This window comes from Pleurodeles waltl, chromosome 4_2 (assembly GCF_031143425.1).
Source record: "Pleurodeles waltl isolate 20211129_DDA chromosome 4_2, aPleWal1.hap1.20221129, whole genome shotgun sequence".
Classification (NCBI taxonomy): Eukaryota; Metazoa; Chordata; class Amphibia; order Caudata; family Salamandridae; genus Pleurodeles; species Pleurodeles waltl.
In genome coordinates, this window is record NC_090443.1 from 852,604,556 (window position 1) to 852,618,010 (window position 13,455).

At 41.9% G+C, this 13,455-nt stretch overlaps 1 protein-coding gene across 5 annotated transcripts in view; it reads left to right on the forward strand.

The window, feature by feature from the left end:
- FYB2 (FYN binding protein 2) overlaps positions 1–8,784 on the forward strand; it is a 408,342-nt gene extending 399,558 nt beyond the window's left edge. For 2 of the 5 annotated variants that reach the window (XM_069232597.1, XM_069232594.1), the window contains exon 16: positions 5,213–8,783. Coding sequence is in view for 3 of the 5 variants with exons in the window: in XM_069232594.1 (XP_069088695.1) it covers positions 5,213–5,222 (10 nt within the window). In the remaining 2 variants the exon portion in view is untranslated. Of the gene's footprint in view, positions 1–5,212 lie in introns of all 5 variants that reach the window. The other 3 variants (XM_069232596.1, XM_069232595.1, XM_069232598.1) reach the window with 2 other exon arrangements.
- Positions 8,785–13,455: the final 4,671 nt, after the last annotated feature.

Consider the following 13,455-nt stretch of genomic DNA (forward strand, 5'->3'; position numbering starts at 1 on the left):
CACCTACATACATTGGCCCATGCCCTGTGGCTGGCCAAAATTCTACCGGAAGAAGTCCTGGCCCACTCGCTCGACACCGAGATGGAGTTCAACAGAAATTAATTGGGTGATCTTTTCAGGACACTCCACTAATTTGGCCTCGTGAGGATCTCATTTCCAAGGCCCACTGGTTTTCCGATTCTCCCTCGGCACAGGTCAATTGTGGAGGTTTTCTTTCTGACCCCTTTCTGGTCCAGAGACGGACACGACCTGGATGCCGGCTGTCACAGTTGCACTTCTCCTGGTCATGGAACCACTGGCAGCAGCTCTATGCCAATCAGAGCAGGTGGGAATCCCCACCCTGGAAGGCTTGTCAAGACTCTATATGCGAACGACATTCTGCTCATGTGCTCTCTGCCCATTATGATTTCAGTCCCGACAGTCCTGGACACCATTTCTGCTTTCATGATGCCATCCAGGTACAACTTAAACTGGGAAAAGAGTGAGGCACTGCCACTATCACGGATAACAACAAAGATAGATATAGCCGGCTACTGCTTTCAATGAAAGCCCTCCTGTATTTAGTACCTGTGAATCTACAAAAATCTGAGATTTAATCCTATGGTGGAGGCTAACTTGGAGCCGCTCTTGTATAGGGCAAGGCTTGTTTACTATAAGTGGTTGCAAATCAACCTCTTATTAAAGGAGTGTTAGAAGTGGGGTCTTTGGTTGGCAGTCAGGTAACCCCCTGTCCAAGCAAGGACCATCACTCTAGTCAGGGGTAAGTCACACACACAATCCAAATAATCCTGTGCCCACCCTCTGGTAGTTTGGCACTGAGAAGTCAGGCTTAACTTAGAAGGCAATGTGTAAAGTATTTGTGCAATAAATCATACAAAAACACCATATAGCACCACAAAAATACACCACACAGTGTTTATAAAAATATATAATATTTATCTGTATAATTGCAGGTCAAAACAATTGAAGATGCAATAAGTAAATGTTGGGGTACCACTGAAAAGTGATATGAAGTGTCTTAAGTCTTTTAAAAGCAAACAAATTCTCTTTCAAGCACAAAGTACCTATTTCGTGTGAAAAATCTCCGCAAAGAACCACAGAGGAGGAGATGCGTGCAAACAAAGGGGTGTACGTCGATTTCTCGGGCTGTGCATGGCGATGCGTCATTTGGTTTTCACGCAGGGATGGCTGTCTCGATTTCCGGCGCTCAGTCGTGGATCCTCTACGGGTTGCAGGTTTTTCAGACGCCCCGAGGACGATGCGTGGATTTCCTACACTGGCAGGATGAAGTCACAGGAGCTGGGTCAATTTGGTGGCTGTTGCATCTCATTTTCAACCGCACAGCTGGCGCTGCGTTGATTCCTCTCTGGAAGTCGGGCTGTGTTTCGGTTCGGCTATGCGTCGTTCCAGTGGGCCGTGCGTTAAATTTCCAGTCACTAAACTGGCACTGCATCGATCTTCTCGATGTGAGGTCGGGCTGCGTCGTTCCAGATCGCCGTGCGGTGAAATTTTCACAGCGGTGCAGGGTGTGTGGCGTTTCTGCCAGGCTGTGCGTCGGATTTCGCCGCACAAGGAGTCCTTCTTCTAGAGGTGAAGTCTTTTTGGTCCTGAGACTTCAGGGGACAAGCTCTATCCAAGCCCTTGGAGAGCACTTCTTCACCACAGCCAGAAAGCTGCAAGGCAGCAGGGCGCAACAGCAAGGCAGCAGTCCTTCACAGGAAGCAGACAGGTGAGTCCTTTGGGCAGCCAGGCAGTTCTTCTTGGCAGGATGCAGGTTCTGGTTCCAGTTTCTTCTCCAGGAAGTGTCTGAGTTGGTAGGGGCAGAGGCCCTGTTTATATACCCAAATGTGCCTTTAAAGTGGGGGAGACTTCAAAGAGTGGCTTAGAAGTGTACCAGGTCCCCTTTAAATCCTGTCTGCCAGGGTCCAGTGGGGGTGGGGGGGAGAGGGGTTGTAGTCCTTTGTGTGAGGGCAGACCCTCCACCCTCCCAACCCAGGAAGACCCATTCAAAATGCAGATGTATGCAAGTGAGGCTGAGCATCCTGCGTTTGGGGTGTGTCAGAGTGAATGCACAAGGAGCTGTCAACTAAACCCAGCCAGATGTGGATTGTAAGGTACAGAAAGATTTAAGTGCAGAGAAATGCTCACTTTCTAAAAGTAGCATTTCTAAAATAAAAAGTAATATTAAATCCAACTTCACCAGTCAGCAGGATTTTGTATCGCCATTCTGGCCATACTAAATATGACCTTCCTACTCTACTCCTTTCAGATCAGCAGCTACCACACAAACAATGTATGAGGGCAGCCCCAATGTTAGCCTATGAAGGGAGCAGTCCTCACAGCAGTGTAAAAATGAATTTAGGAGTTTTACACTACCAGGACAGGTAAACTACACAGTTACATGTCCTGCCTTTTGCCTACACAGCGCCCTGCCCTATGGGTTACCTAGGGCATACCTTAGGGGTGTCTTATATGTAGAATAAGGGGAGTTTTAGGCTTGGCAAGTACTTTTAAATGCCAAGTCGAATTGGCAGTGAAACTGCACACACAGGCCTTGCAAAGGCAGACCTGAGACAAGGTTAAGGGGCTACTTAAGTGGGTGGCACAATCAGTGCTGCAGGCCCACTGGTAGCATTTAATCTACATGCCCTGGGCACATATAGTGCACTCTACTAGGGACTTATAAGTAAATTAAATAGTCCAATTGGGTTTGATCCAATGTTACCATGTTTAAAGGGAGCGAGCATATGCACTTTAGCACTGGTTAGCAGTGGTAAAGTGCGCAAAGTCTTAAAACCAGCAGAAACAGTATCTAAAAAGTGGAGGGAGGCAGGCCAAAAAGTTAGGGGTGACCACCCTAAGGCTGTCAGGTCTAACATGGGGCAGTACACAGATGGTAAAAATGGTGACACTCCAGAGGTTCACCTGTGTGTTGGGATTGCTCGCACTGTTAATACTTCTCAAGACACTGCAGCTTGTAGACAAAGGGATTAAGACTTTTGTGTGGGGAAAGTTGAGACCTCGTCTGGCAGTAGGTAAACTCCTAGCTCACACTTTTCATTTCTACCAGAGGAATTCCAGCTACTCTCTGCAGCAGTGGGGATGTAAACAAGTATATGACTGTCTCATATGGTGCTTAGGCACTGCACCCTGGGTCATCCCGTCCTCACCAGTGATCTCATATCTCAATACCTGGGGGTGATTCAACAGTGTTTTTGGATCTTTATAATCTCTTGATCCAGCATCTGCCCTCTCAGCTGCAGGTGGAGAGATTGCGATTTAGATGGCAGGATCGTCTCCAGGTCAAAAATGTAGCAGAAGACTGGGACGCTTTTCCTTATGATCTGAACCAAGGTGCAAGAAAGGCTAGGATGACATTTTTCCTCTTCAAAATGCTACAGAAATGGCATTGGACGCCAACAAAACTTTGAGTGGCAGGGATGCTATATAATTAATTTGCTGACCCTGTGGCCATACGCACTACAGCATTATGCGTATTCTGCAGGACTCTCCTGATATCCGCACTCTCTGAGATGTAGTCAGTTTTACATTAAGTGCTATGATAGCAGTCCCCTCCTCACTGCCGCAACCCAGTAATGTTCCATGACACGGCGGACACATCTTCCTTTTCCCACTATGAAGCAGGCTGCTACATATGGCACTGATGGTGACAAAGATTGCATCCCCCTTCGCTGACGTTCCCCTCACGCATCCAACCCCCCTTGAGGAATGGCTCATAGAAATGCACCAAGCAGCCTCCTACAACTCATCCGAAAGATAAGGCAGAAGCATTCCTCCTCATATGGTCGCCCTTCTTGTATAGTGACATATGAGTGTTGATTAGCAAAACAGAGGCCTCGACTACATTCCTCCCCGACCCTTCCGACCCTCCTACATTCCCCTCTGTCTCACTTGCGTCGTATGCATCTCCCCTTTAGCCCCAACTGTTGACTAGCAGATCAACCCGGGGCTTCACCACCCTCTTCGGTGCGCACCACATGGAGGTCTCCCACCCCTCTTTCCGCCATTCCTTCTTTTTCTCCTATCCCCCACGAACCCCCATCTTTTTTGGCACTTTTTCCTCGATGAGTATTCCCTGTTGTTTATTTCTTGTCACTCAGCATTTGGTTAATGAACATGTGCAGCGACATATGTCCATTGTTTGTATCGATTTGTTTCTTGGCTATTGCTATGCGGGGACAACTGTGTTCTTGTATTTCTTTCCAAAATGAATAAATAAATGCAAAAACAAGTTAAAAATAGAAACCTGAGCTCTGCTTCAAATTACTTTACAATGACTTTATGAAGGCTGAAGAGTGTGCTCGAAATTGAAGAGAATTCCATTGAGGATCTGAAGTCTTTGTGGGGAAAGAGGGTGCGAGATTAGGGGTAGCCTTCCTCTCCTGGTAGGAAGAAGTTCAAGTCCTGCTGATTGAATTCAGCCGTCTCTCTTCCGACCTTAATGAGTTACACCGCACCAGAAGATTATGCAAAAAAACACTAGGTTGGTGAAAAGGCTAAAAGCTTCCACACAATATTATTTTACAGGTTAAATAAAAAAAAAAAAAAAGACCTATTAGCTTCCAAGTTAATCAAGATTAAACGTTGTACACATTTATTTTGCTGCCTTATTTTATTTAAATGAACTTCAATGCGGTGACCGAACTGCTCCTGTAAAAATGCATTGAGGCTCGGGGTCGCACCACAGGACAAACGATTTTGGATACTGGTGTGAAATAGGAATACTTTTATATTGATTTTTGGTTGATCAATAGTAGGCGATTCAGTGCTTTGCAAGTAATTGCTTTCAAGAAAGGCATAATAGGATATTTAATGTCCGTGTTGATTAATATTTTAATGCCCTCATTTGGCATGTGTGGCTGCATTGCTGTTCGCAGACAGTGAGATAAGAGTAGATTTGAGGTAGTGGGAAATAGACTTTAAATGGTGGATCACTATTTTGCTATTAGTGGCTGCTATGTGTGGGTCTGAATGTTGAGTATTACTGAAAAACAGAGTAGGGAATTAGAGGCAACTGTATGAAAAATAATTATCCATGGTTGTTTCAGGGTGACATATACTCCATTGGTTCGGTACTAGGCAGTTATTTATATGTTTACCAACTACATAGCTCTTGAATATAGTGATTTTGGAGAAGGTTTAAACAAAGTATGTGGCAAATTACTTAACTTTTACATTTTTTTTTTTTCAGCAGAAGTTAAAAATCTGTTAATGAAGACACCGTTCAAGAAGCCACCACTCTGAGAAGCAGAAACGGTGCCTATACACTTAACTGTTGATAAACAACGATGGATGCAAATGGATAGTACATGTTAATTGGGTTTCGCATTAAAAGGAAAGATAGCGGTAACTTTAAACTGCCTGATTCCTTAATAACATTGCCTTTTTTTCTTTTTTTCTACCTTCGAGATGGGCATTATGTAAGCTACTTTATCGCAATCCTTGACACTTCAAGTATCTTTGTTGTTTTTCCTATGAGGTCTGCTGGCTGCCGCACGTCTTTGTTCTTTTAGCGTCCTCTCGATGTTGACTTCCAGGTTTCTGTATCTGCTCCTCATCGCTCCGAAAACATCGCTGTTCCCCGATCCAGAGCCTGGTTGCACCCTTCTGTTGTCAGCGAGCATAGAAAACCACAAAACGTCCCAAGAAAAAAACGACGAATCCCATATGCACATTTCCTTAAAGTCTGAAAAACACTATGCAGCCAAGCAAGTCTCTTTTTCCTACTCTGTTTTAAACACGATGCAAATGTATTTAGAAGGAAGGTCCAGACAGCATATCTAATAATATTTGAATAGGGGCAATCAATTGTACACTGCACTTTTACTCGTAGCAATTAAAAAAGAAACCAGAAAAGTCATTAATAAATGTTAAAATAGGGTTCTATGCATTGGGCATCAGCAGAGGTTGGTTTACGACGTGTGCCATAAATGTACAGAAAATGTCGTATCTTTGGAATGGTAATTATTAGGGCGCACCTTACAAATGTTACTTCCTTGTCTAATGTCAAGAAGAGCGACATTTTTCTCGGGGCCTCATGGCGCGAGTTTGAGTCAATTCACGCACGTAGTCTATTGTTAAAACGTCACCTGACACCACGCTGTGTTTCCGTAGGCCATTTTGTTTAAACTTAAAATATGCTTGCTAGTCTCCACAGGTACAGAACCGAGAAGCCAAATGCCTTGGATGCCCCGGAAAGCTACTACTGAGAAAAGTGCTATTTTAGTAAGATCTTGACAGACTGATTGTCCTGTGAAATCTGTCATTAAAGCCAAACCGAGCAGAATGCATGTGCGAACTCATGTGGTGACGTTCACAATTTGTTAGAACTCATTTTGCATTGGACCCTGGGGCTTTTTCACAAATATGTCCAAGTTAGATGAAATGCATTTTGAGGAAAGGATTGTTTACATAATGTTTAAGTGTTAGAGAATGCAACCAGTATTGTGATGTCTAGCAGGTGCTAGAGTACTTGCTGGCCGTTCTCAAGCCAAAATAATGCCTGATGCCTGCATCTTTTTTTGTGGCTTTGCTAATACTGAAACCATGGGTTGGAGTCACGTAAACAGTCTATGCAAAGTTAGGTTCACAAGTGAGTGAAGGGCGGGTGCAAAGGTCTACATGGTGCAGGGTGTGTGCAGCATTTAAAATTTGCACTTTCTTGTAAATTATGTCAAAGTTTAATATAATCGCTCAACCAACATGCTTGAAAATCAGACGGGCTCATCTTTCTTCTATGCCTTTGAACAAAGAGCTTCCTGCAAAACATTTACTTAGTGTATTGTGATGCATAGCTGAAAATAGCATTGCCAGAAGGGAACTTTGTAAGGAAGAATTTTCATTTCAATGTGCAACCGAGCTATTGGAAGCAATAACATTAGAGGGAGAATACAAACCCCATTTCTGCACTTACAAGTGATGATAAAGGCACCGCGTTTTTAAATCCAGTATTGATGCCTGCTCCCAATATTCTTGTTTTTTTTTGTTCACGTCCAATATTCTTTTTTTGTGGTGTTTGCTAGAGCTAATTTCATGTGTAATTTTAAATTCTTTACTCTTTAGGCCGATATTTTGATGCTGGCAGACACCAGATAATTTACTTTTCTGAAAGGCTTTCCAAATTTGTTTTGTATTTCAGTAATGTAGTTAGGTTCAAAAAGTACACAAGTGGACCCTTTAAAGTAGATGAAAAATAGTCAAGTTTAGGTAATGCTTTGTTCCACCATGTTCTGCTCAACCAGTTCAGGACCAACATAGTTATGCAAAGCAGCTCTCCTATCTGTAATTCATTAGGCAAAGCACCAACCTGGAACTTGAAATGTAAAAATGCTAACATTGTTGTGGAAAAATCCCTAAAATGACGTAAGCCTTGATGTTTGGGCAAGCAAAGAAATTAATATCTGCCTGGAGTATTAATTGACAGGTTAAAATAAGTGAAATCGGCAAAACTGCTTTGTACATAAAAGGATGTTCGTGCTCTACTAGGGGTTTGAAATAATGCTTATATTAAGTTTATGAAAATTAAAAAGTCATATGTCAAGGCTGATGAAAATCAGTGTAAAAAAATAAGCTGTGATTGAAAAATAAACTTGTTCTTCCTTTTTTAAAAATATTTGCATAGTTATTCCTAAATATATTCTGGAGAACAATGCTAACATATGTCTTCTAGCTGATGTAATATTTGAATTCTGAAATATGTACATTTCATTTTTACAATCTTCAAATTTGTAAATTGAGATTAATTTGCGATTTGCTAATATGTCCATTTGGAAGTTAAATTATTGAAATCATTATTTAAAGGGGATTGAGAGAACACGGTTGGCATTACCTATATCCATCAGTAAGCAGAGACTTGTTTTAGAACAGTATAAATACCCATGCTGTATAAACCATGATCTTATTGTCAAGTTAATTCAGAAACTTTTGTGTTCATGTTTTCTTGAAACAGTTTAAATAATTTAAGATTTTGTCTGAAGGGTCTAATTACAAGTGACACCAGTTAAATACTTTGCACACATTTTTGCGAAAAGACAACCAATATTCATGCTCGTTATAGAATAACACTGAATGCTTCGCAAAATGTTTGGAATATGTATGTATGTGCCACAGTCATCAATTTTTCTGTGGTGCACCAAGTGAGATTTATACAATGTTAAATGCCATTAGTTTGGTGCAATTTGTAAAGATATGTTCAACATAAGCACTTTATATTTGTAATGTTATTGAATCATCTGCTTCTGTAGCATTGTGTATAGTCCGCTCAGTTGTAATGTTTAAGCACTAAAGCATTTTGTCAAATAGATTTATATGTATCAAGACTTTTAGAAATGTATATTTTTTCTTTGCATATTACATACATGTTAATAAAACTTGCACAACTAAAATAAAAATATGTTCATCATCATAAATACTTTATTTGATTGAATTTAACAATCATAAAAGCCATTGTACATAAAACCAATATTCGGAAAAGGCAAATACAAAATAGTTATAAATATATATATATAACTATGACCAAGTAAAAGAATAAAAAATGTCAAGAAGAATCAATAAACGGTTTAGTTAAAACAGGAAGGATACTCTCAGGTATAATGCTTAAAAGATCTCACTCTTTTGCCTGAAGGTGTGATCTGGCCTTAATCACTGCGCACAGGTATAAAGCTAATCCGTTACAAACCATGATAGATGGAAGGGACAAAAGATACAGGAAAGCTGGCCGACATTGTTTAAAATGCATTGATTTTAAAAATGGTATCACAAACGTTTTCCTCGAGGTTGAATAAAATTTACAGAAAAGAAGTGTATGCATTGTGTTTTGGTCAGAAACTGTGTCACAAGGACATTTTTCCAATTGTGGAGACCAATCATTAATCAGAGGGAAACTAACAAGACGATGAAAAGACTCTAGTCTTAAGCGCGTAAGGACAAACCGGTGTCTTGGGTTCAGAACGTTCCATAAGTATGGTTCCATGCCGTTCGTTTGCAGTATCATACGATTTCTCCTAACACTATATTTATTTGCCTCTATATCCCATCTCAATTCGGCCAGATGGGTGAGGCAAATATTTTTCAAGTCTTTCCTGGAGATTTTCATTTTGCCTGGGGTAGAATACAGCTCAGGATAGCCTAGGTCGGCAAGAAAATTCTTTATGTAGTTTAACCATGGGATTTTAAGCGAGTGAGTTAGTGCTAGAGCATCTGCTAGAATGGCCCTGTTCAACCTCGCGGGATCAGAGGTCCATACTTTATTCCAAAGTAAAATTGGTTGGACACGAATAAGGTCTGTAAGGTATGTTACTCCCATTTCTGAATGGCATACTAACGTTGAGGTTGATTTCGGGACGCTTAAAACCGTCTTCAGAAGAGCATTTTCAGCTAGCTGTAAGATACTGCAGTCCCGATAACCCCAGAGTCCTGCCCCATACATTGCAACTGGGACGCATTTCACGTTATAGAGAGTCATCATATCTTTAGGAGTTACTCTCCCAACCTTTTTAGAAAAGTTTTTTATGGCCATAATAGTTTCTGTAAGTAGCAGCTTCCTTGCTTTTATAGCTTGTGTCCATGCGCCTTTGTTATCGAACATGATACCCAAATACGAGAATGTCCCTGTATCGGCTAATTTTGTGCCTTTTAACACAATGTGACAATTCTTTGTACGACTTCTGCAGTATACTCATTGAAAAGGTTTTAGTGTGATTGATTCTAAGACCCAGGGCACCCATACAATTATCAAAGGTTGTTGTTAATCGTTGCAAGGCCACTGGGGTATGGGCTATCAATGCAGCGTCATCCGCATACAGAAGTGCCGGGATCTTTCGAGGGCCTACTTGTGGGAGATTGCTGCAGGCATCAGATAGGGCCCCCTCTAACCTGTTAATGTATAAGGCGAACAATAAGGGAGCTAGCACACAGCCTTGACGCACCCCTCAAACGATAGGGAAAGATGAGGTTCATTCCCCCTGGAGCCCGTAGCGAACCCTGGTGTTTGCTCCGGCATACAGTTCCCTAATAAAGTGAACTATGGTAGTGTCAACCCCCATGTCCAATAAAATAGACCACAATTTTTAATGCACCACGCAGTCAAATGCGGAGGTCAGGTCAACAAAGACGAGATATAGGGCTCCGGCCTTGGCCCTTGTGTATTTACCAAGTATAATCTCTAGGTTGAGAGCATGTTCTGTCGTCCCTATCCCAGCCCTAAACCCATATTATAAATCTGAGAGGATATGGTTTTCCTCTGCCCAGTCTTGCAGTCTATTTAAAACGATTCGTCCCGCAATCTTTGCAAGTGTATCGAGCAAAGAAATTGGGCGATAGCATGCGGGGTTTTGGCGATCTCCCTTTTTGTAGATTGGGATACTTATAGACTCGGCCCAGGTCGAAATGAAAACTGTGGAACAGCAGGCGCATAGCACCTGCGTCAATAACGGGCCCCAGAGTGACACGTTGGTTTTATAAATATCAGCTGGGACTCCATCTGGGCCTGGAGCTTTTCCACTTTTACTTGCATTAATGGTGTTAATAACCTCATTTAAACTAAATGGTGAGATGGTAGAATGAGAGTCTAAGCTAGGGAGATTTAATTCCCGTGCCGGATTTTCTAAGGAATATATGGCAGAGAAGAAAGCAACCCAATCCTCTTCCGTGATGGCAATTTCAATTTTTGGTGACTTCCCATCACATAGGAGGGGGGAATTCACAATTTTCCAGAACTTAACATTATCATTCTGGAGGCTTGCGTCGTAAAGGGATTGCCATGCCTCATTTTTTAAGTTCTGTTTTCTTTTCTTTATGGCGTTTTTGTACTCCTTCCTCCTTAGGCTTAATTCGCATTTATCAGGGTTTTGTAGATGTAAATAACATATTAAGTTCTTGCAGGCTTGTGTGCATTCAGTGTCAAACCAACCTTTATTGACCTGCGGTCTCGGTTTGCTAAAGCTTACTTTAAGGGACTGTTTTATTCCAGCAGTAATAACGGTAAAGGCTTCAATACAATCTCATGGGCTTGTGTTGTCTGAAAGACAGATATTGAATTCTTTAGAATAATTACTCATTAGTCGTTTCATAAAGCCTATGGGTTCGATCTCTAATCACCGGATTGTATAGCAGTTTCTTGCTCCCAATTCGATGTTTTCTACTACCTCTTCCAGTTCCCTATATTTGGGAGTATGTTGAGGAAGTATGAGGCCTAAGATTTGAGGATTGTGGTCACTGAGAATAGTATCTTGAATATTATAATTGGATACGTAAGGAAGAAAATTATTAGAAAGTAGAATAAAATCGATTGTCGTATTGGCAAGTCTACCATTGAAAGTGGGTTTCATTTGTAGTCTACCATAGGTCAGACTATTGTACAGGATAAGGTCAAAACTAAATAAGGCTTCATTCAACAAGTTGCCTGAGTTATTATGTGTAAAGTGTAGTAGATCATCGTCTCCGCCAGGGTCGTAAGGGCAGAGACCCTTAATCGTTCGAGGGCACAAATGTATATTAAAATTGCCACCTCACACAATGTAGGACTGTTTATTTGAAGAGTTGCAAGCTCGATCTAGATCGTCCTGTAGGAGGTTAAGTACTGATCGAAGGTCCTGGTGAGGTACGTTATTATAGAAATTAATGATCACCAACTGTGCAGTATTTTTTAAATCACATGTAATCACTTGATAAAACGTATTAGAAATTAAAACAATGTCCTTGATTATATCGCACTTATTTGAAATAAAGGTGCATAGGCCGCCCTTAGCCCTGCCCCGTGCAGAAGGAATAGCAGGGGTATGTAATGTCCTGTAGCCATTTATGTGAATCGGATTCACAGACCAGGTCTCTTGAAGACACACCCAGGGAAAATGCTGAATATATTCTGACCAAATCTCATTCTCCACTTTAGATCGAAGGCCTGCCACGTTCCAGAATAAAAGTGAAAAATTCTCTCTCTGCGTTTTTGTGGCCTTCCCCACGGGGAGCTTGTCGGTTGACTCAATTTTCCCTGAAATGATGTTGCTTTCTTTACGTGCAAGAGAAGTCAATACGCAGGTAGGCGATATTTCTGACGGGGCACTTGGAAGCAATTCATCTTCGACAAATTGTCTAAGGAAGGGTTCCATGTCCAGCCGTTCCTCTCCGGGATCTGCTACCAGGCTGTCAACACCCAGTTGAATGGGGACTAATGCTTCTATAGGATGCATGGACCTAAGGAGTTCCTTGTCAGGTGATAGTCAATCTATGTCTTCCAGGCTGAGCCCCCGGAATCTATTTGCAGTGGGGATAGTGTATTGGGTCTCAGGCCTGCTTATCTGTTCCCCAAAATGGAGGCCAGGACCATCATGGCCCATGGTAGTCGTGTAAAAGAAACCCAAGGGAAGCAGGACAATACCATGATCAGTAATCTGTTGTGGAGTTAAATTTCTTAGTATGTCTTTGACCAGTGTAGTGGTTTTGAATGAGAGAACTACACAATCACCCCTTATTGTTTTATGATTTTTGCCCACCCAATCCACCCTTCTAACCATCTTAATGTCTTCAAAAAGTTTATTTGTCAAGCCAGGTTTCAAACAGGTTGCAATCCAATTCAGGGATTTGTTCCTCAAGGCTGCCCATGATTCCCCCTGTACTCCAGATAGGGTGGGGTCGTTTGCAAGAATTGCCACATAAGGGGTTGCCGCAGGCGGGAGATCAAGTGTGCCTCTCCCTATTACTGAAATGCCCCGGTAAGGTTTAGCAGTATTTACATGTTCCTCCCTATTTAGCGCCATTTTATGAAATTGGGAGTTATTAATTCTGTCGGGTAAGGCACGAGGTTCAACTTGTCTTTGGGTGGCCTGGGAAATAGGTGGTAGAATCTGATGTGTTAGAGGGGAACTAGCGTTAGGGTCAGTGTCGCCAGGATATTGGGTAGTTGAGGCCAATGGATTTGTAGATTGTGCCTTCAATGATTTAAGCAGATAATCCATTTTTCCCTCCAATTGGATTAGGCGTTTTATTACTTGATCAAAGCATGAGCTAACTGATTTTTCTAAAGCAGTCGTAGATTCTGCTGGACTAGTTTTCCCTTTCGCCGTGTGAAATTTATTCTTGTGGTTAGGTTTTACATTTTGGGAACCAGTTTGTACGTTTTGCGTAGGTACATTAGATAGGACTTCCAAGGAGCCAAGCCTAATGTTAGCAAGTGGCTGTTGCCTAGATACTTTATCCTTCTTTGCTAATTGGGGTTTCCTTTTGCGTTTTGGTGTGGGTGGATGCTTGTCAGCATCTGAGATGGAATCAGTTGTGTCTTGAATGCAACCATTTATACCTCTAGGCTGGGTTCCACTAGCCACAGGCTTTACCAAATTATCAGGCGTTACTGCTAATGAAGGGGGGTTGGGGGAGACTAGTAACCCATTCTGGGTAAGTATTTTTCCTTCAACATTAATAATCTGTTTGTCAATTTAC